We start from the raw sequence: 19,695 nt of genomic DNA, 5'->3' as shown, positions 1-19,695 counted from the left end.
TGTCCCTTCACATTTTTTTCTCATTAAGAAGCACTTCATTTTATACGATAAAAAAAAAAAAATGCTGCTGACTGATCCCCTTATTCCATGTCTTTTGTTATCCATGTCTTTGTTTTGTGTGTCCTGTTACAGGGAAGGGAGGAAGTCAACTTGTAATTAGAAAATCTACTAAATTACATTTAATCCTCATCCCGGCAAGGAACTGAGGGCCAGAGAGGGTAAGTTGCTTGAGTTTGTCTGGCTCTGAAGTCTGTCTTCCTTCCTTGCCCGCTCCCCCCCCCCCCCACTACTATTCAGGATACAAGAAGGCAGATCTGGGTGGTTTCTTCTCATGGATCCTGGTCCAGTTCACTTGTCACTTCCTGATCAATCACTGCTGGTGGCTGTGATAACGGAAGCTTATCAATAAGGAACTGGGCTCTAGCTAGGTCTAGAGGTGGAAAGAAAAGAAAAGGTGGACCCTAACTGTGTAAGGTCCAGACCCATAAGTGCTGCGTAAAAAGGCACAACGGTGAGTTAGGTATCATCACCTGCTGAATTTAGACAGTTGGTCCTGAGAGCCCGAGCAGGTTAAAACAGAAAGATCCGTGCGGGTCCTGGAGAGAGTGGTGTGTGATTTATGCACCAGCTCCCAGCATAGGGTGCTTCGGTTTTTCCCTTCTCTGCCCCAGTAGACAGGTGAGGGTAGGTCTCAGCAGCCGGCCGGCGCTTAGCACCTGAATTGCTGGGTGGAGGGAACCTTGAGCTGGGGCATGAAGGCTGGGCAGGGCCAGGCAGGGCTGGGGATGGGCAAACACCATGCAGAGGCAACTGGTGGGGGGCACTGAGGAGGCCAGGCCAGGCCAGGATTCAGTGGGCCCACTTACATCCTCCCTATGAGCGGGAAACAGGTAAACAACTTTTTTTGCACTTCTGGGTCATCTTAAGTTCCTGATGGCCATCTTTCGCCCCTACAGTGCCTGTGTCTTCTAAATATACAGGTCATTCACTCTTCCTTCCTGCCAACCCCCCACGGGGACCTATTACAGCCCGGCCCCGCCCCCCGCCCCGTGCTCCTATGCTGGCTGGGCAGTCTGTGATATCACCCTGAGAAACCTGCGACTGGGGGGTAGGGCGGGGTGGGGTGCGGGCACCCTAATTTTCTTAAACCCAAAGGATTTAAAAATCTAGCAGATGTGTAAATGTATATGCGTGTGTATCTTACAAGAAACAGTTGATCCTCCAGCGTCCCTTAGCCAGCTTAGAAAATACAGGAACCGGCCCCTCAGTGCCAAGGCCTTCGGCTCCTCCCTCCCCGCTCGCCTTCAGTGCAGCTCTGCAGAAAGCAGGGCCTCTTGAAGTTCAGACATTAATTACTGAGTTAGAATATTTTTCAAAATTACAAGGCATAGCCCCAGGAGATAAGAGGAAGGAGGAGGCGAGCACAGGGCAGGCGGGGGAGGGGAGGAGAGCCGGTCTGCCCAGCGCGGCGGGGCGGAGGTGGGTCTGGAGTCCCAGGAGGAGGAGGCCCCCCCCACTTCACCCCTCGCCCCGCCCCGCCCGCCTCTGGGAAGAGCCCCCACCTCCACCGCGCAAGGCCCGGCGCTCCCTGCAGGCCGCCCCGAGATCAAGACAGAGTGCGAGCTCCGCCCAGGGCGGTGCGGAAGGGGTGTCTGTGGCGGCACCCACGGCTGTGAGAAAGGATGCGGGGCTTGTCTTTTCAGTCCTGAGCAAAAAAGTTTAGACAACTCAACGTCTTACCTTCCCGCCTGAGGCCTTAAAGGGAAAATTCCTGCTAATGGTTATGTTAATTAACAGTTTTCAATGTAGGGGAGAGAGATCAAGTCGTTCCCCCTCTATGTAACTAGGAGGACTGACGGCGCTGAGGTCTCCCTGGCAGGGATCTGGAAGGAATGGTGGCAATCCAACCCAACTTTTAAAAAATGCTGAATATTGATGTTTAAGGAAAACTGCTCCCGCCCATATATCCTTTATACAGCGACCTAGTTCTCAGAGAACCACATCCTCTCTGAATCGCTAAATATTAGAGAAAATACCCAAAGCTTGCACCACCACCACCTTCCACAGGGAGCTGAAGCCGTCCCCCTCCTGAAGCCATGCTGAGATGGGTTTGGAAATCTCTTGAGTTTTAAGACTGTTTGAAACAGTTCTGGCGTGGAGACTGGTTTCCCTGTGGAAGCCAGGGTCTGGTGGAAGCTGGTATTTTTATAACTCCAGGCTCTCTATCAGATCCTGTGTTACCACGGTTGCTAAGGGGAACACTGGCTTCAAATTTCACATTTCAGTTTGCAGTCTGGCTAAGGAAGTGGAACAGTTAAAGGGTGGGGGGCGGGGGAGACCCAAGTTTTATCTGAGGAAGTCGAGAACTTACAGCCTCAGATGGGGCCCGCGTCCCTGTGTGTGTGTGTGTGTGTGTGTGTGTGTGTGTGTTTGTTGGGGGAGGGTATCTGAGCAGGTCAGGGGCATTACACCACAGAGCGCCTTGGCTGCCAAGTGGCAGAGGGGGACGACAACTCTATAGAGGGGACAAAACTGTGGGGAGTTATTTCTGCGGAGCTCACAGGAATGGTTGCCTAAGCTGGGGTATTCATAGCAGCAGCTGCTGGACCTGGAGGAACTCTGCGGCTCCATCAGTGCCCAGGGGCTGTGTACCTGCCCTGCGAAGGCTGCATTCTCCGAGGAACATTCCAGGCCCGGTCTGCGCATGATTGGGGCTGGAATAAACTGTCCACGGAGGAGGGCTCTCCTGAATCTTCAAGCTTTGTCCCAGCCCATTCGCTTCCCACTTAGTCTTTTTGATTGACTGTTATAGTGACAATGAATTTAAAGACGACAAAGAATCGAGGGTTGCTCTCTGCTAAGACGCCTTTGCCAGGCAGATCTTGTCTCATCTGCCATCTGGACTCCCACATTCCTGATTCCCATTCTCACCCCGTTTGAGCACTGCATTTTCCACAGGGCCCTGAGTTACCTGGTGGGGGAGGGGGGTGGGTCCCTCTGGCTAGTGAGAACGCTGGATTTATTTGACTTTGTAATCTCAGCACATCTCTAACAGGAAATGTGTCTAGGAGACTTTTTAGTTCAATAAAGTGGCAACGTTTTTCTCGGTGTTTGTTGAATGAATAAACAAACTCTCCTTTATGCTTTCTAGGTGTTGCTCTCTGGCTCAGAAATTTCCAGAGGTTTTCGGTATCATCTTGCGTCTACCAGAATGCCTCTGTTGGGAGTCAGCCCCGCCCACAACTCACCCATTAGGCTCTCTATCACACAGACACAGACAGGCCCTCAGGCTCATTTTGGTCCCCAAGCCTCCTCTCAAACTTTTCTTGTTTGAGAAAAGCTGGCCTTTCTCCCTGCCAATGTATGTGCAAAACCTGCTACTCCTTAAGCTCGAGCTCCCCTTCCTCTTTGTCCCCCAAAAGCTACCCATACCCCGAAACTTCCCCTACCTCTATATTGTATTTGTACAATCCATCACAAATGTTCACGGTTGCTTAATTTCTGTGGATGTAGTAGCCAAGAGGATTGTAAGCCTTTAGGGGGAGGATCACCATTTATACTGCCTCCTCCTAGTGTAGCTGGGGAACTTTGCAATTCAATGAGAAAGTAGCATTGTCTCAAATAACTGCTTTCTGAATGAATGCGGAGTCCCGAGCAAAAAATGCCGTTGGGGTTATGTGATAGATGAGACCCGGCCTAACCCTAGGTACCAATGAAAGATTGAAATGATTTAAAAGCAACGAAGAAGAGGTTACAAGGCATGAATACAACCACCTGGTAAAGGGCATGTCCAGAAAGCAGGTGTTAGCAGCCCCGTGTGGAGGCTAGTTCTACAGGACGTTACGGGAGGAGTGAATCTGGGCAGGGTGGGAATGCAGTGGGAGTGAGCTGGACTGGAGGGCGGGCAAGACGAGGAGGAAGATCCTGCTCTAGAAAGGAGGAATGCAAGAGGCCTTCTGTGGAAATACAACAGGAACAGGGGGGCTATCGCCGTACAGGACTCATGAGAGGTTCTCCAGGAAAGGGGGGTTGTATTTGATTGTGGAGGGCCTTGGTGCCTAGTTAGGAGAATAGACCTGACTTTCTGGGGCGGCCTGTGATTTAGTACTTCTTGTGAGACATGCCTGGAATATGGTTTGCTTCAAACAGCAACATTCGACAGGTCGGCTCGAGGAGGGGCTGTCATGTACCACTGCCTTTTCATGACCATCTCATTTATTTTAAGCCTTGAAACAAACCTGCAGAGTAAGTGTTATTTTTACTATTTCCATGCCACGGATAGAAAACTGACATTCGGAAAGATTAAAGAACGAGATTAAAGCCCCACAGCTAGAAAGTGGCACAGCTGGGATTCAAATTGAGGTCTCTCTGACTCTTCCAGCTGCGCCCTTCTCCAGCCATTCGCTTGCAAACCGCCACTCACTACATGCACCTGAGGGGCAGCTACTCCTGTCTCTCCACCATGGCTGCACACCGGAGTCACGTGAGAGCTTGATTGCCCACCCTGCACCCTGGCCCAAACTCCATCCCTACAAAGTTTAGTTTAATTGATTGAAGGAGAGGTCTGAGAATTTGTAATTCTGTAAAAGCTTCTCAAAGTGCAGGGTTGAGAGTCTGGGCTGCATGGAGGATGATTTCAACTCTCCCCTCTCCGTGAGGGTCCACAGCTACCCCAGGTGACCTTGGCCTCTTCTGGCCACAGTGGGCCTACCCTGCTCCCTGCTGGGCTGCTGAATGAAGCCCTATCTCCTGCTCTGGGGAAGGGGGAATGGTCCCACTGGAAAGGTACTTCCGAAGAACTCTCTGAGCCCTGTGAAATAGCAGAGGATCTCTACCCACACCCACTTCATCTCAGCCTTTTCAGAGGTCAGATTTCCCCTGGAGCCAAAACAATGCGAGCAGTTGAATGCACGCTCACGCAAAAAGTTGGAAAAGTGGCTCTTTCATTGTTGCGCGGAGCGATTTCATTTCCTGAGGAGACTGACTTGCTGCCCTCTGTATTCTCCCCAGTCTGTGCCTGCCAGCCTCCTCTAGAAGCCCAGCCAGTTGCATCCCTGAAGGGGGGGGGGTGTAGGGAGGGGACATGCCCCTTGGAGACACCCCTCAGAGGTACCCGCCCCATCCCTGCTTCCTCTGGAAAGGGCAGGGAGGGGTGAATGGCGTTTCTTGGGCCTGGAGGGGAGGAGAGCAAGGGAGCTGACCAGAGGGAGAGGTTGGTGCGGCCCGAGGGGATGCACGGGGGTGAGAGATGGCTGGCAGAGACAGTCCCCCTTCCTCTTTTCCTCTACTCCTGACCTCTGGCAATGACTACCAGACTTGGAGGAAGGCAGGAAGATGGGAGTCACGGGTAGAGATGGACTGGGGGGTATTGGAATCTAGAGGGAAAGAATAAGGCGAAGTGGATAGAAATAGGTCCACACTGCATGGCAAAGTTAGTTCCAAGGAAACAGGTGGAAGGGGTTAAAAGCACTCCAGCATCCCCTACCAAAGGAATTTTCAACAAAGCTCTTAAAGTAAGGAGCCTAGAGAGAAGCAGTCAATGGTAACCCAGAGTCTAGCAAAATCAAAATCACCACTGGGTCCCAAAGGTGACAGAGGAGTGGAGGGGGCTGAGGTCACTATAAGATCAGGAAAGGGTTGGGGTAGAGGATGGTGCTGGGTGAACGAAACCGAAAGCCTGGCAGGTCGGCTCCAGCTAAGATCGGAGATGACAAAACCTTTAGCTAAGGCCAAAAACATTAATTATGCCCCTCCTGCGCGTGGGGTCCTTGAAGTCGGTTTGGCAGGATGAAGCGGCCTTTAGAAGTCTATTAAAAAACTGCTTGAGGGATGTCTAACCATTTGTTTGTGTCTTCTTTTATTTCTTTCATCAATAGTCTACAGTTTTCAGTGTACAAATCTTTCGCTTTCTTAGTTTATTCCTAAGTATTTTATTCTTTCTGATACCATTGTAAATGGGATCATTTTCCTAATTTCTTTTTCAGATAGTTCATTGTTAGTGTATAGAAATGCAATTGATTTTGTATCCTGAAACTATTGAATTCATTTATTAGTTCTAACAGTTTTTTGGTGGAGTCTTTATAGTTTTTAATATACATGATCATGTCATCTGCAAACAGAGACAATTTTACTTCTTTCTTTCCGATTTGAATGCATTTTATTTTTTCTTGCGTAACTGCTCTGGCTAGTACTTCCAGTAATATGTTGAGCAGGAGTGGTGAGAATGGATACCCTTGTCTTATTCTTGATCTCACATTGAAAGACTTAATATTGTTAAAATGTTCACACTAGCCAAAGTGACTTACAGACCCAATGCGATCCCGATCAAAATTCCAATGGCATTTTTTACAGAAATAGAAAAAACAATTCTACAATTCGCGTGAAACAACAAAAGACTCTAAATAGCCACAATGACCTTGAAACAATTTAAAAAGAACAAATCATGAGGCATCATACTTCCTGATTTCAAAATATAAAGCTATAGTAATTAAAACAGATATATAGACCAAGGGACAGAATCGAGAGCCCACAAATAAATCCATGCATATATGCCGACTGATCTTTGACAAAGGTGCCAAGAAAGCAATGGGGAGAGGATAATTTCTTCAATAACTGGTGTTGGGAAGACTGGACATGCAAAAGAATAAAACTGGACTCATCTTACACCATAAACGAACATCAACTCAAAATGGATTAAAAACATAAACATAAGAACTGAAACTGTAACTTCTCAAAGAAAACATAGAAGAAAAAAAACATGGGGGAAGAGCTGTGTGACGTTGGTCTTTGCAGTGACGTTATGGATATGACACCAAAAGCACAAAAGGAAAGCTAGAGAAGCAGGACTACATCAAACTAAAAAGCTTCTGCCCAGCAAAGAAACAAGCAATAGAGGAGAAAGCGACCAAGCAAAAACACTAATAATCAGGTTTACAAAATGAGCTAAGGACTTGAGAATCCAAAGACATACAAATGGCCAATAGGTATATGAAAAGATGCTCAATGTCACCAATCATTGGGGAAATGCAGCTCGAAGCCATGAGATACCACCTCACACTCATTACAATAGCATATATATATATATATGACAACAAGCGTTGGCAAGTATGTGGAGCGGTTAGAACTCTTGTACATTGTTAGTAGGAATGCAAAATGGTACAGCTGCTCTGAAAAACAGTAGAGAGGTTCCTCAAACAATTAAAAATAGAACTATCATATGATCCAGCAATCCCATTTCTGTGTATTTGTCCAGAAGAACTGAAATCAAGATCTCGAAGCAGTATTAGCACTCCCGTGTTCACTGTGGTATATTATTCATAGTAGCCAAGATGTGGAAACAACCAAAATGTCCATTGACAAATGAATGCATTAAAAATGCGGTATATACGTAACGTGGAATACTAGTTGACCTTTTGGAAGAAGGACATTATGCAACTTGTGACAACATGGATGAATCTGGAACACATTAGGCGAAGTGAAATAAGCCAGTCACAGAAGGACAAATACTGCATGTTTCCACTTTCGTGAGTACCTACCACAGCCAAACTCACAGAAGCAAAGAACAGAATGGTGGTTGCCAGGGGTTTGGGTTGCCAGCACGGAGGGAGAAGTGGGTACGAAATTTCAATTATGCGAGATTCGGAAGTTCTAGAGATCTGTACAATGGGCACCAAGAGAACAATATTGTTTTGTACACTTAAAAATCTGTCAAGAGAGTAGAGCTCATATTAAGTGTTCTTGCCACAATGAAAATTTAAAAACATTAACAAAAAATTAAAAAGAGCTCATGAGGCAAACACGAGGTGTAAGCAGGAGGGCAAGGTGACGCAGGCGGCTTTGTGTCATCAATGACATTCTTTCATCACTTTGGAAGGCATCTTGGCTGAAACCATCAGCTCTCAAACAATAAAAGGACTCATTGAAAATCACTCCTCTCCATCCCTCAAAGAAGGATCTCTGATTGGCAAACGTTATTTATAGCAAAAACAGAATCAATTCCACAAAGATTGATTTGGCTTCCGCCACATAGCAGGTGCTGGGCTCTGGACTGAGCGTAACTACGAGAGGAGCTGCTGCTCGGCTCGCAAGGCAGGGAAGCAGGGCAGTTAGGAGCAGGGACCCCGGTGCTCAGAACTGGATTCCAACATTGCCTCCATCACCTGCTGCCTGTGCGGCCCTAAGCAAACCACCTGACTTCTCTGTTCTCTGGAAAACGAGGATGATAATCTTCAGGGTGTTGTCAGAGTTACGAGACAAAAGAATGCATGAAGTGCTTTGGACAATACTGTCCACTGCACTGTTATGGTCACTAAATACTACTTATAAGGTGATGTTTAAAGGATGGAGCTGAAGGATGACATGCACTGCCTCGCTCCAGTGCTTGGCTGGGAACAGGAGCATCCCAGGAGAGATGACTCGAGCTGAGCCCGGGAGGTGGTGTTAGGGCCAGGAAGAGAGAGAAGAGAGAGACTCCAAGGATGGAGTCCAAGGTTTCAAACTTGAATAACCGAGAGAATGGTTAACTCAACTAGGTCAGGTGTAGAAGGAAATGCCTAGGGGGCTCATTCTAGGTTATGGTGGCTCTCAGGTTGCTGGGCGTCCTCTAGTCTGAAGGGGCTTAGGAGCTAAGCACATGCTCAATCTGAAAGGGGCCTGGGGGCTGAGGGAGCCCTAGGTCCAGTGAAGGTGGCCTTTGTGGGCCCGAGGGCCCTGAGCCTGAGGGCGAGCTGTGAGAACTTTGTATCTTCCTCAGGTTTGTTCTAAATGAGACTCTTCACACCAAGATGGCCTGTAGGTTTGTGTATGATGCCGGGGTATCGTGGCAAGAGGAGCAGGGGAAGCCACAGTGGGGATGTGCAGGAGGAGAGGATGAAGTAGGTGGCTCAGGACTGAGAAAAGGCAGTCGGGTAGGTTCCAGGGCTGCTGCCCACTCGAGGACCTGGACTGAACAGGATGTCTGTGGGGCCTGATGTCGATGCATCCAATAAGCAGCTGGGACCGTGAGCCTGGGGGTGGTTCTAAGTTGCGAGGACCCCAGGGCAGGGTAGGTTCTGTAGATTTAGGGCCAGCCACCTGCACGGCCACAGGGAAAAAGCTTAAACTTTCCCAGCATGGAGGGAGGCAGCAGCAGTGCCTTTGGCTTGTAAAAACTTCTTAGAGCTTGCTCAACCTACTTTGAGTCCGGCTTGGGTATAAGTGTGCGTGAGTGATAGATAATGGAGGCAGAAAGTGACTAAGAATTCAGGCATCTGTCTCCAGGGAGCTGGAAAAGGCACAGGCTCTCTAAAGGGACTGGTAAAATCTCAGGGCACCCCTTTATGTCCTGATCTTTTTTTTAAGGTCTTGTTTTAGGCAAGTCGAGTTCTCTATTGGAAAGAGCCCTGGATCAGGGGTTCAGGAGCTCTGGGTCAGCTCCAGCACGGACCAACTGTGTGTCCCCAGACAGGGCATTCAGCCCCTGTGCCCCTTTAAGATTGGATGTGTGCCCAGGCCATAAGTCAGACTGGGGTCACTCAGCTCTCTGAGAGCCACCCTGCCCTAAGACAAGTCCCCTGGGCATTCCCTTCCACATTCCAATGAGTTTCCCTAATATACTTAGCACCTTCTCCATGCCACATCTTCCCCCCTAAACCCGTGTAGATTAAGCAGCATGATCCTCCTGTACAAATGAGGAACTGAGGCTCCGAGCAGGTGAACTCTCCCCTCAGATGGCACAGCTAAAAATTGGCAGAGGCAGGACTTGAACCAGGGATGATGCTCCTGAACCACCTCGCTATGGGGCCCTGGAACGTGGGACTCTGGCTTCCTCTTTTACAAAAGGGTGGAAGCCATAGATAATTTAAGGCATCAAACGAGTGGGTCTTAGGGGATGCCCCTTGTTTCTTGTCTGTGCAGACCTCCTGGCACCTTCCAGATCTCACATCGGAAAGTCTGTGCTACCTCCGGCGGCATGAGACGCGTCCCAACAGCCAGAGCCAGTACCCAGCCCCACTTCCTGCTCAGGGGCAGGTGAGGGCGACACCAGGAGGTGCCCAGACCACGAAGAGGAAATGTGTCGGGGCAATCTAGGTCACTGCCCTGGAACAGGGCTGCTCTCTGCCTTGAGTTGGGTTGTCAGGGGCACAGGGCAACTCAGGCGGGGATGGGAGGACCCCGAGAAGCCGTCTGGGCCAGCCTCCTGCCTCCGAGAGGGCTGCCTTCAAATCGTCTCCCCGAAGGGATGCAAAAAGCTAAGCTACGGCCTCTCTGGGTGCTGCATTCTGAGCTTAAGACACTTTGAAATGGAAATAAAGTTGGAAGAGACCATTGTCTGAATCTGAGAAACAGTCTGAATGCAAGTGCATTTGTTACAAAAATGTTTGGCCGTAGAGAGTGGCGGAGGCTCCCAGGTTTACAAAGCGCCCAGGAGAGGCCTGTGTGCCCTGCTCTCTTGTGCATCCTTAGTCTGGAATGAGCATACTGTTTCCTATGAACGGATGATCCAGAAACATTTATAAATACCTCCTCTTAAATTGCTCTATTATCTTTCGAAAACACAAAAATATCTCTTGAGCTCACACCTCCCTTTAGCTGACAAGTTTCCTTTCACAGAAACACTTCTCAAAGCCACCGACTCTTCCCCACCCGGCTTGGCCCAGTGTGGCTCCCTTGCTCGTTCCACTGGCACCATGGGCCCCCTGACCTCCTCGCTGTCAAACCCAGGCCCTGTTTCTTCCCCAGAGGCTGCTCCTCTTATGGTGGGAAGGCACAGCACAAGTGAATGGTGGGCTGGCCCTCACTTTGCCGAAGGAGCGCGTGATGATTCTTCCGCTCTCCTGGGACCTCCCCCGACCCACTTCCTCCTGGCTTGCCTCTCGCCTCCAGGCCGCTCCTGTGCCACCTCCTAGCTGGCTCCTGTCGTCCCTTCCATCCCCAGACTGACCTCTTCCTGAGCTTCAGACAAGGGCGGACCACCCAAGTCTCCCAAACATTACAAAACGACTCCAGGTTTTCACTCCCACTCTGTCCCTCTTCCAGCCTTCCCCACCCCAGACTACGGTGGTGCCCCGGGTGGTAAACAGGGAGCCCATGTCACTTCCTCCCTTGTCTTGTCAGCAGGTACTGTTGGTTCCAAATGAAAAATATAACTGGAATGCAAACAGCCCTCCCCTCCTCACCTTCAGGCCAACAGCCTCTCACTGGAGGACACCAACGGCCCCCTAACGAGCTCCCAGCTTCCACATTTACCCCTTCCAATTCTGTCCACAGAGCAGCCAGGGTGACCTTCTAACGTCAGTTATAACGCTTGGTACAGAAAGTCCCCCACTGACTTACTGCTTCTCAAAAGTTTTGTGGTTGCTCTTATTTATTTCTCTTTCAGATGAAACTTAGAAGCAAATCTTTTTGTTTTAATAAATAATTCAGTGGTAAAACAATCCAGTCCGAAGATCCATTCAACTACTACTCACTGCAGGCAGTGTTCTAGATATTGAATTCCTGCAGTCTGAGTTAATAATGCTTTCTTTTGGGGGGTGCTATTTCCCTTTGTGTAAACTCAGTAAATGAGAACCTGGCTTTAGTAAACAGAAGCACAGAAGGGGGGCTGGTACGCTTCTCTTTGCCAAAGCATTGGTGGCTCTGTAAGCGGCACACCCCTTGCAGCTTTCCCGGTGCATCTGGGATGAGTTTCAAAGTCAGACATTGCAGCGCCGGCGCTCTCAGGCCCGGCGGGCGGGCGTCGAGTGTCTTACCTCCCTGAGGCAGGTGTAGATGGGGCAGACGAGCACACGGAAGGGCTCGCCCGTGCTGCTGCGCATGGTGCCGAACACCTCGCACAGGAAGGTGATGAAGCCCAGCCAGCGCTCCACGTCCTGCTGCTGCAGCTCCTCCCGCACCGTGAAGTCCTTCTGCGGAGGCACAAGAGACTGTGTCAGCCTCGCAGGGCATGGGGAGGGGCCTGCGCACCACCCACTTTCCTGTAGTGCATGCTGGCTAAAGTCTGGTCCCGGCGCAACTGGTAAACCCGTGTTTTCAAGGGGGACAGGGACGAGTGACCTGTGGCTGGAGCAAATGACAGGACTTACTGTGGGCAGCAGGACCAATCTGACCTTTGGCCATGGCACCTGGTCTTCAGTGTCCCCAGACTGGGGACCAGCCTTGCTTCACTGACCCCAATACTGGAATGGGGGTAGTGAGATGAACTGGGAGATGACATCTTTCCCAGAGTCATCACCTCCTCCATTCAACTCCCTGTGCCTAAACTCCCCCTTTGCTAACCCCCAAATCATGTCCTCCGCATGATGGGGGAAAACCAGAACATTGCCAGGTGCCTGTTGGCAACTGAGGCCCATCTTGGCCTCAGTACTGGGCCAGAGACACAGCTACAGCCCCTGCCTGCAAGGGGCCTAGAGGATAGTGGGAAAATTAGAGGCATTCATTCATTTATTCACCTTCCTTAAAAGTATTATTGCCCCACCGTGTGTCACGTACTGCATTAGCCTAAGATAAGACATGTTCACTCATAGCTGTGATGAAAGAGGGACGATACTAAAAGCCACTGGGGATTCCAGGTGGAGGGACTTTGGGAGCTCATTTATACTTGGCATGAGAATTTTCATTTCTAATTCAAGAACAGAAAACCCTACAAATAGCTTTGAAGGAAAAGAAAAACCCTAGATTTCTTACAAAGGAATAAACATGTGGTTGGCCTTATCCTTCTATATTTGATGTTAAAATTCAGAGTCATCAAGGCAATACTTTCATATGTTTGAGGGGAAAAGAACACACTTAGCTATAAGTGAAAGCGAGAGAAAGACATCTTACATAAGCAAATGTTTTTAAAATCCCACCTACATGGTAATTCCGAAAAAAACTAAATGCTACAGATGCCATGTAAAACAGTATGGCGATTCCTTAAAAATTTAAAAATATAATCACTATGTGATACAACAATTCCACTTCTGGATATATATCCAAAAGAACTAGATGTAGGGTCTTGAATATTTGCACGTCCATGTTCATAGCAGCATTATTCATAATAGCCAAGAGGTAGAAGCAACCCAAGAGTCTGTCAATGGATGAATGATAAACAAAAAGTGTTCTATACATAAAATGGTGTATTATTCTGCCTTAAAGAGGAAGGAAATTCTGACACATGCTACAACATGGGTGAACCATGAGGACGTTATGCTCAGGGAAAAAGCCATCACAAAAAGACAAATATTGTATATTCCACAGAGTAGGCAAAATCATAGAAACAGAAATTAGTATGATGGTTGCCAAAGGCTCAGGAGTGGGGGCAACAGGGAGTTGTTTAATGGGTTAGAGTTTCAATTTTGCACCATGAAATACTTGTGGAGATTGGTTGCATAACAATGTGACTATACTGTACACTTATAAATGGTCGAGACTATACATTTTATGTTTTTTTAAAGCACAATTAAAACTAATTTAAAAATTTAACAACATTCTGAATGCATGCTCCAGCCAATATAAGTTATAACTCAACTTTGAGGAAATCATTGTATAGAAGAAACAGAAATGAAAACAAAAAGCAGGTAGATTTATGAAGTTAAGTCAAAATAAGTAATTAGAATTTTGGTTATAAAATTGAATCAAAAGCCAGAAATAATCCTTGAAAGAGAATATATTTAATTTTAAGTGTAATCTGAACAAGAATTTCATAATAGTAGTGACTTAATAATCCAAGATTAAATTACTAAAGACCGATAAATATTGGCAGGAGGGGGACAGAAGATTATATAAAGCGCACAAAATTTCATAATCTAGACCACAGGGACTCAAGACATTCCTTCTTAAGTTAGATAATCAGTGAAATAGAAGTTAAAGTATGTTTTTAAAGATATTAAACACTAGTAACCATAAGCAGAACTCAAAACAGACTAGATAAAATAAATGAATTTGTAAAAATAATTGTGGGCAAATGAAAATGAAATTAAAGCACTAGTGGAACCAAAATAGTTTTCAAGATAAAATCATTAAATAAAATAAAAAGGTTATTTATATAGATAAAAAAATATAATCCATAATAGATAACAGAAAACATCATATACTGTATAGCATAGACTCAAAATACAGTATCAGGAAATAAAACCACTAGATTCTATGACTGATTAACAAAAATTAATTATATAATTTAAATAATGTAGTTAATAAGACTACATTGAAACTAGGCTCATTGTAAGCTGTGATTCTACTATAAATTTGAGAACACAGAAATTCTATAGGTTACATACTTGGACCAAGAATTAAGAACAATAAAATAAATAGCAAATTACTTAGATGTTTAAAAGATATTCTCTTAAAGATGGAATAAAGATGTAATCAAATATGTGATAATAGATTATTTAGATAATAAAGGGCTACAAAAACTTGTGGGATGTGGTCAAAGTTATAATAAAGGGTAAATTTACAGTCTTAATTATTTTGGCTATTGAAAATAGGAAGCTAATATATCATCTAAACCTGTGCTGTCCAATACAGTTGCCACTAGCCACATGTGACTATTTGGTGTTTGAAATATGGCTATACTTTTAATATTTTAAAAATATTGATTACATGTTAAAATTTTAGATATACTGAGTGAAGTGAAATATATTATTGAACTTAAAATTACATATGTGGATCACATTTTACTTCTATCGGATAGTGTTACTCTATACATTCAACTCAAAAAATTAGAAAACCACCAATAACTAAGGAAACAAAGAACATAATACAGATAAAGCCAGAAATTGATTACAAAGGAGGAATAAAATTATACATAAATCAAGAAATAATAGAAATAAAATTAGAAATATGAACAAAATATGGAAACAGATAAAAGAGCTTAATGAAAACTATGTTGTTAATTTTGAAAAAAAGATAAAATAAGTGATTTTTTTAGAGAATAAACATCACCAAACTTTACTTAAAAAATAAATAAAAAGCAAAAAAAGACTAAAAATCATAAAATAAAAAGTTCTGAAAGTAAGGTCTCTAAACTTATGATTTTTTAAAGTAAGTTGATTTGAACTTTTAAAAAAATATGTAATTACTCTGCTATGTAAAATGATCCAGAATATAGAAAAAGATAAGCTTTTTCAGTTCCCTATTATCAAAATCTCATAATGATGGTAAATTACAAATAAGGAAGTATATGGCTAATTTATCTAATGTGAATAGATGTGAAAGTCCTAAATGAAATACTAAGGAATAGATCCATTGTAACCAGAAAGGCAAGGATGATTTAGTATCAGGAAATCTATAAACATAATACAATATATCAATAGGTCTGATATAAAAACAGCAGAAACATTCGTGACCCTTGGAAGGAAAGAGATAAAATGATTTAACATGATTATATATATGCAAAGCCAAGAGAATTCTCTAATAAAAATCAGAATTAATAAGAAAGTTGAGGAACTAGTTAATTTATTAATAATAGTATCTAAATGCAAAATTAATACAAAAATCAACAGCTTTTCTATTATAGGCTTAACTAGTGAGGTATTTTAATTCTTAAAAGGTCATTTAATAAGACAATAGAAATTTTTAAGTGACATTGAGAAATATACAAGATTTCTACGAAGAAAATTACAAAACTGAACTGAAAGATTTAAGATACAGTCTTAAACAAGAAACACATAGTATTCCTTAATGAGTAGACAACATTGTAAAGATGGTAATTCTCTTTGAAATGATTCACAGGTTCAACACCAATTTGTACTCCATATTCCAATGGGGACTTTGGAGAGAAAAGGGGAATGAAGACTAGAAAAAAAATGATCCTAAAAGTAATTTGAAGGAACAGGGGAAATAGCTAAAAACAAAACAAAACAAAATCGTGAGGAGTTCATATTACTTTTCACCTATCTGAAAGCTTTAATAATTAAAAGGGTGTGGAACTGACATAAGAATGGACAGCTAGATCAGATAGCCTAGAAACAAATTTGGCGTCCATAAGGGTTTATCACACGGTCCCTGAAGAACCACAAATCAGTGGCAAAGGAAGGAAGCATTATTCACTGAAGCAGGGGTACAAGGACAGCTGCCTAAGTACGAGGGGGAGGGGGAGGATAATTTAGAGTCTCCCTTCATACTGAGTCCTAAGATGAATTCCAGATGGGATAAAGGGTAAATGTTAAAAAACAAAAAGACAAACCATAAGAATTTGGAGAAAATTAAATTGAGCATTTATTAAGCTTCTGGATGTAGGAGGGCTTTCTATATCAACACGACAGAAGAATGCATCAAAATATTATAAAGACTCTTAGAAGGCAATCGATACACTGGGAAAAATATTTGCAATAAATGTGACAAAGGGTAATAGTCTTAAAACAGAAATAGTTTGTTCAGATTTGTAATAAAAGTACTAAATCCCTCATACACAAATGGAGAAAGGGCATTACAAGATAATGCATATGTCAAAATATAAGTTGTTGATAAATATATGAAAACGAATTAATTAAAGCTCAGTAGCAATCAAATGAATGAAAATACCACCCCTCCCGCTATATTAGCAAAGCCAAAAACTGATAATTGTCAATGCTGATGAGGGTGCAGTGAGACAGGCACTCTTATATATGGGGAGTATCAATTGATATCACTTTCCTGAAAAATTTTAAAATAAGCTTCAAAAGGCTTCTTATTGTTTGACTCAGCAATTGCACTTCCGGATAATTATCATCAGGAAATAATTAAAAATAATAGGAAAAATAAACTTAATGCACACAAAAATTCAACAATCGAAGCGTCCAACAATAGGCGAATGATTAAGTAAATGATGATTCATGCACCCATTAAAAATTATGTTGATGAAAAGTTTATAATAGCATGGGAAAATGGCTATATAGTGCTAAGTAAAAAGAATCAAAAGCAAAATTGCATGTACTATATAATCTTATAAATGAATAAATTTTTAAAAAGATGAAGAATTTCTAAGTGTTAACAGTAGTTGTTTCTCAATAGTGGGATGACCTTTATTTTTTTAGCTTTTTATTATTTTCTGAATTTCTTTACTCTTCTGTGAACATTTCTTTTCATAATCAGAAAAACAGTTCTAGCTAGTGGTGATTCTTACTAAAAGGATGGGGAAATGCGTTATGAACATGCCATCCCAGAGGCCACCAAAAACCAGTCTATGTGTCTCCTCTGGACACATATATTGTAGGCTGCCAGCTTTTTCTCTGGAACAAAGAGCTCTTTTCTCCCAACTGAAACCAGCCATCCCCTGGGTGCCCAGCTCTGCTTTAAACTCAGCCTCTTGCATCCAGAACCAGCAAGGGGCCTCAGATTGGTGGCAGCCATTTCAAAGTCTGGTATTTGGCTCCAGCTTCTCATCTGACTGGCAGGCTCCCTCCCAGTAACCCCTAGTGCCTTTCCCCAAACTTTAAGGCTACCATTTAAGCCCCGTTTCCTGCCTAAAACTATTTATTGACGTACTGCTATTTCCTGCACTGGCCACATCAATAAGCCCTGAAAGCCATTCAGTGTCTCAGGTTTCTCAAGGCATTCTGGGAAATTCTTCCCCGTTCTGGATAACCACATGAACTCTGGCATGATAGAGTCGTGTGGTCAAGCCCAAAACAGCTGCATACAGGCAGAGGGGGAAAACACCTCCGCCTGGTAGTGGCCAGCAGCCGCAGCGGGGAGATGCTGCCCTGAGAGGCACAAGGATCGCAGTGTATTCCAAAACCTCCTCAAGAGGATGGGCAGTCCCACCAATCCCTGCAAACTCACCATCACTTCCTTCTCCTGCTTTTAAAAGGAATGACCAAGGGAACTCTGACCATCCACGCTCCACATCCTTGGTGACTGTAGTTTGTTTCTGTGCAGGGAGGTGGCTGCTGCTGCCATCTCCCCAGTGGGGAGGAGAAAGTGCATTTTTATTTACTGCTAGTAGGAAGTTTCTTTTGCTTTGAGAAGTTGGAATGAGACGTGGGAGGGATGGGTACTGGGGAGCCGGTGACAGCCCAGCAGCAATGCATTGGTTGCAGTCCTCCTTCTCCCAGGCCACCGGTTGGAGGACTTAAAAAGAGCGTTGGACAGAATTCTTTATATTGGAAAGAGAAAAGTAACTTTCGAATAGAAGGTACCTTATTTGGCTCAAACTCTCCCTTCAGGTTTCTGCCCCAATGTCAGCTCTTCAGAGAGGCTTCCCCTCACGGCTTGTCTAAAATAGGAGCCCCCAGGACTCGTCGACAGAGTGAATTTCCTTGCTTATTTGGGACTTTTTTTCCTTTTCAATGTTGCATCAAGTAAGGCCATGCCATTCTGCAGAGTTGCCCTTTGTGATGGGTTACCCATGATTTTCATATAGCTCCTTCCCAACCTTGAGCTTCCCCTTCAATCAGAACTACTGGCCATGACCATTTGAAGCCCACATACAGGTTTTCTTCCTCAGGTTCGCCTTCACTCCTCTGTCCCTGTCACTCGACCCAGGGACTGCTTGCCAGCCCTGGATGGTTCCTGGAAAGTTCTAACCCCACCCAGCCTTTATCATTTGTGGGCAACCCAAGGACAGGAGCCTTCATCTCAAAGAAGGCAATGTGGTTCTTTCTGGTTACTGGGGCAGAGGCAAAATAATTCCTAAGCCTATGGCTGGTCTGGAAGGGGCACCTGAAGACACTATAGCATATCAATCTCCTCTGACTCGACCCCGAATGTGCCATTTCCTGTCCCTTCCTGGGACCTTTAGGCTCCATGAGACACCTCTGAATCCTTATGAAACAGGATTTGGTGATGTAAAGCCACCTCAAGTTGGTTTCCATGACTTAGGACCAAAAAGAAATGACCAGTGTGACAAGAGGCCCCTCCTTTGTGATGGAAAATGGATCCCTGGGCCCCAGTAGGAGGACAGAAGGGAGCTGGGAGCCAGGGATCAGGACTACCGTCTGGGCAGAGCTCGAGTCAGGAGAGGAGGAAAAGGGAGAAAGGGCTCTCTGGTCAGCGTCTGTGTCTTGGGCAGCCCTCGCTGGGCAGCATCAGGGAAGGATCACCCAGGTCTTTGTGTCACCCTGACTGGGTCAGACAGACCGCCTTGGCTTCGAGGAATGACATGTGCACTGTACCTGGTGCATTGTACAAGTGACAGAGAGACCTCCTAGTCACTGTATCTTGAGTCATTCTGTCTACCAAAGCCAGCCCCAGACCTGGGCACCCCTTTCTTCCGGCAGGCTGTGTGTGCAGCCCCAGCCAAGGGGCGTGCCCACCAGGCTGTACTCACAGCTGCCCATCATGGCCACATCGTGGCCACAGCTGCCAGTCTTGGCTCAGTCCTACTGGGCCCTGAGGCCTGGCCCTGGGGATTCAGACATTTGTTGACTCTGGAACAGTGAGAATCTGACCTGCAGGTCACCCCAGCTCTGGCAATAGTTTGTTGTGGCTCCCCATCTTGTCTGAAGAAAAAAGGCATCTCACAGGCTGATGTGAACCCAGGGCTGCAGTCTCTACCCTAAGACTGGTTGCTTTCCTTGAGTTTTAATGTCCACTGGGCCCTGTACCACTTGCTGCCTTTGGACATGCCCTTTCCCTGAGTATCCCTGACTTCCCCAACACATGGCCCAGATACCTACCCACATAATGCCAAATCCCTCGTCACTCCACTGCTTCATTCTGTTCAGTCCCCAGACATTGTCGTTCTCAGCCATGAGTGAAAGGAAATGTCCTCAAACTAGCTTTAAGCACACAGGGCCTGGCTGGCTTATGTGAAAAAGG

The 19,695-nt window shown here is 45.3% G+C and overlaps 1 protein-coding gene across 10 annotated transcripts in view; it reads right to left on the bottom strand.

Annotated features, from left to right (window-relative positions):
- CTIF (cap binding complex dependent translation initiation factor) overlaps positions 1-19,695 on the bottom strand; it is a 249,103-nt gene that overhangs the window by 28,001 nt on the left and 201,407 nt on the right. For all 10 annotated transcript variants that reach the window (XM_036230024.1, XM_016148451.2, XM_016148452.2 and 7 more), the window contains one exon: positions 11,730-11,885. In XM_036230024.1, coding sequence (XP_036085917.1) covers positions 11,730-11,885 — 156 coding nt within the window. The remainder of the gene's footprint in view (positions 1-11,729; positions 11,886-19,695) is intronic.

Source organism: Rousettus aegyptiacus, unplaced genomic scaffold (genome assembly GCF_014176215.1).
Source record: "Rousettus aegyptiacus isolate mRouAeg1 unplaced genomic scaffold, mRouAeg1.p scaffold_m13_p_12, whole genome shotgun sequence".
NCBI classification, from domain to species: domain Eukaryota; kingdom Metazoa; phylum Chordata; class Mammalia; order Chiroptera; family Pteropodidae; genus Rousettus; species Rousettus aegyptiacus.
Note: the sequence above shows the minus strand (reverse complement) of the source record. Positions and strands in the feature narration are given on the sequence as shown.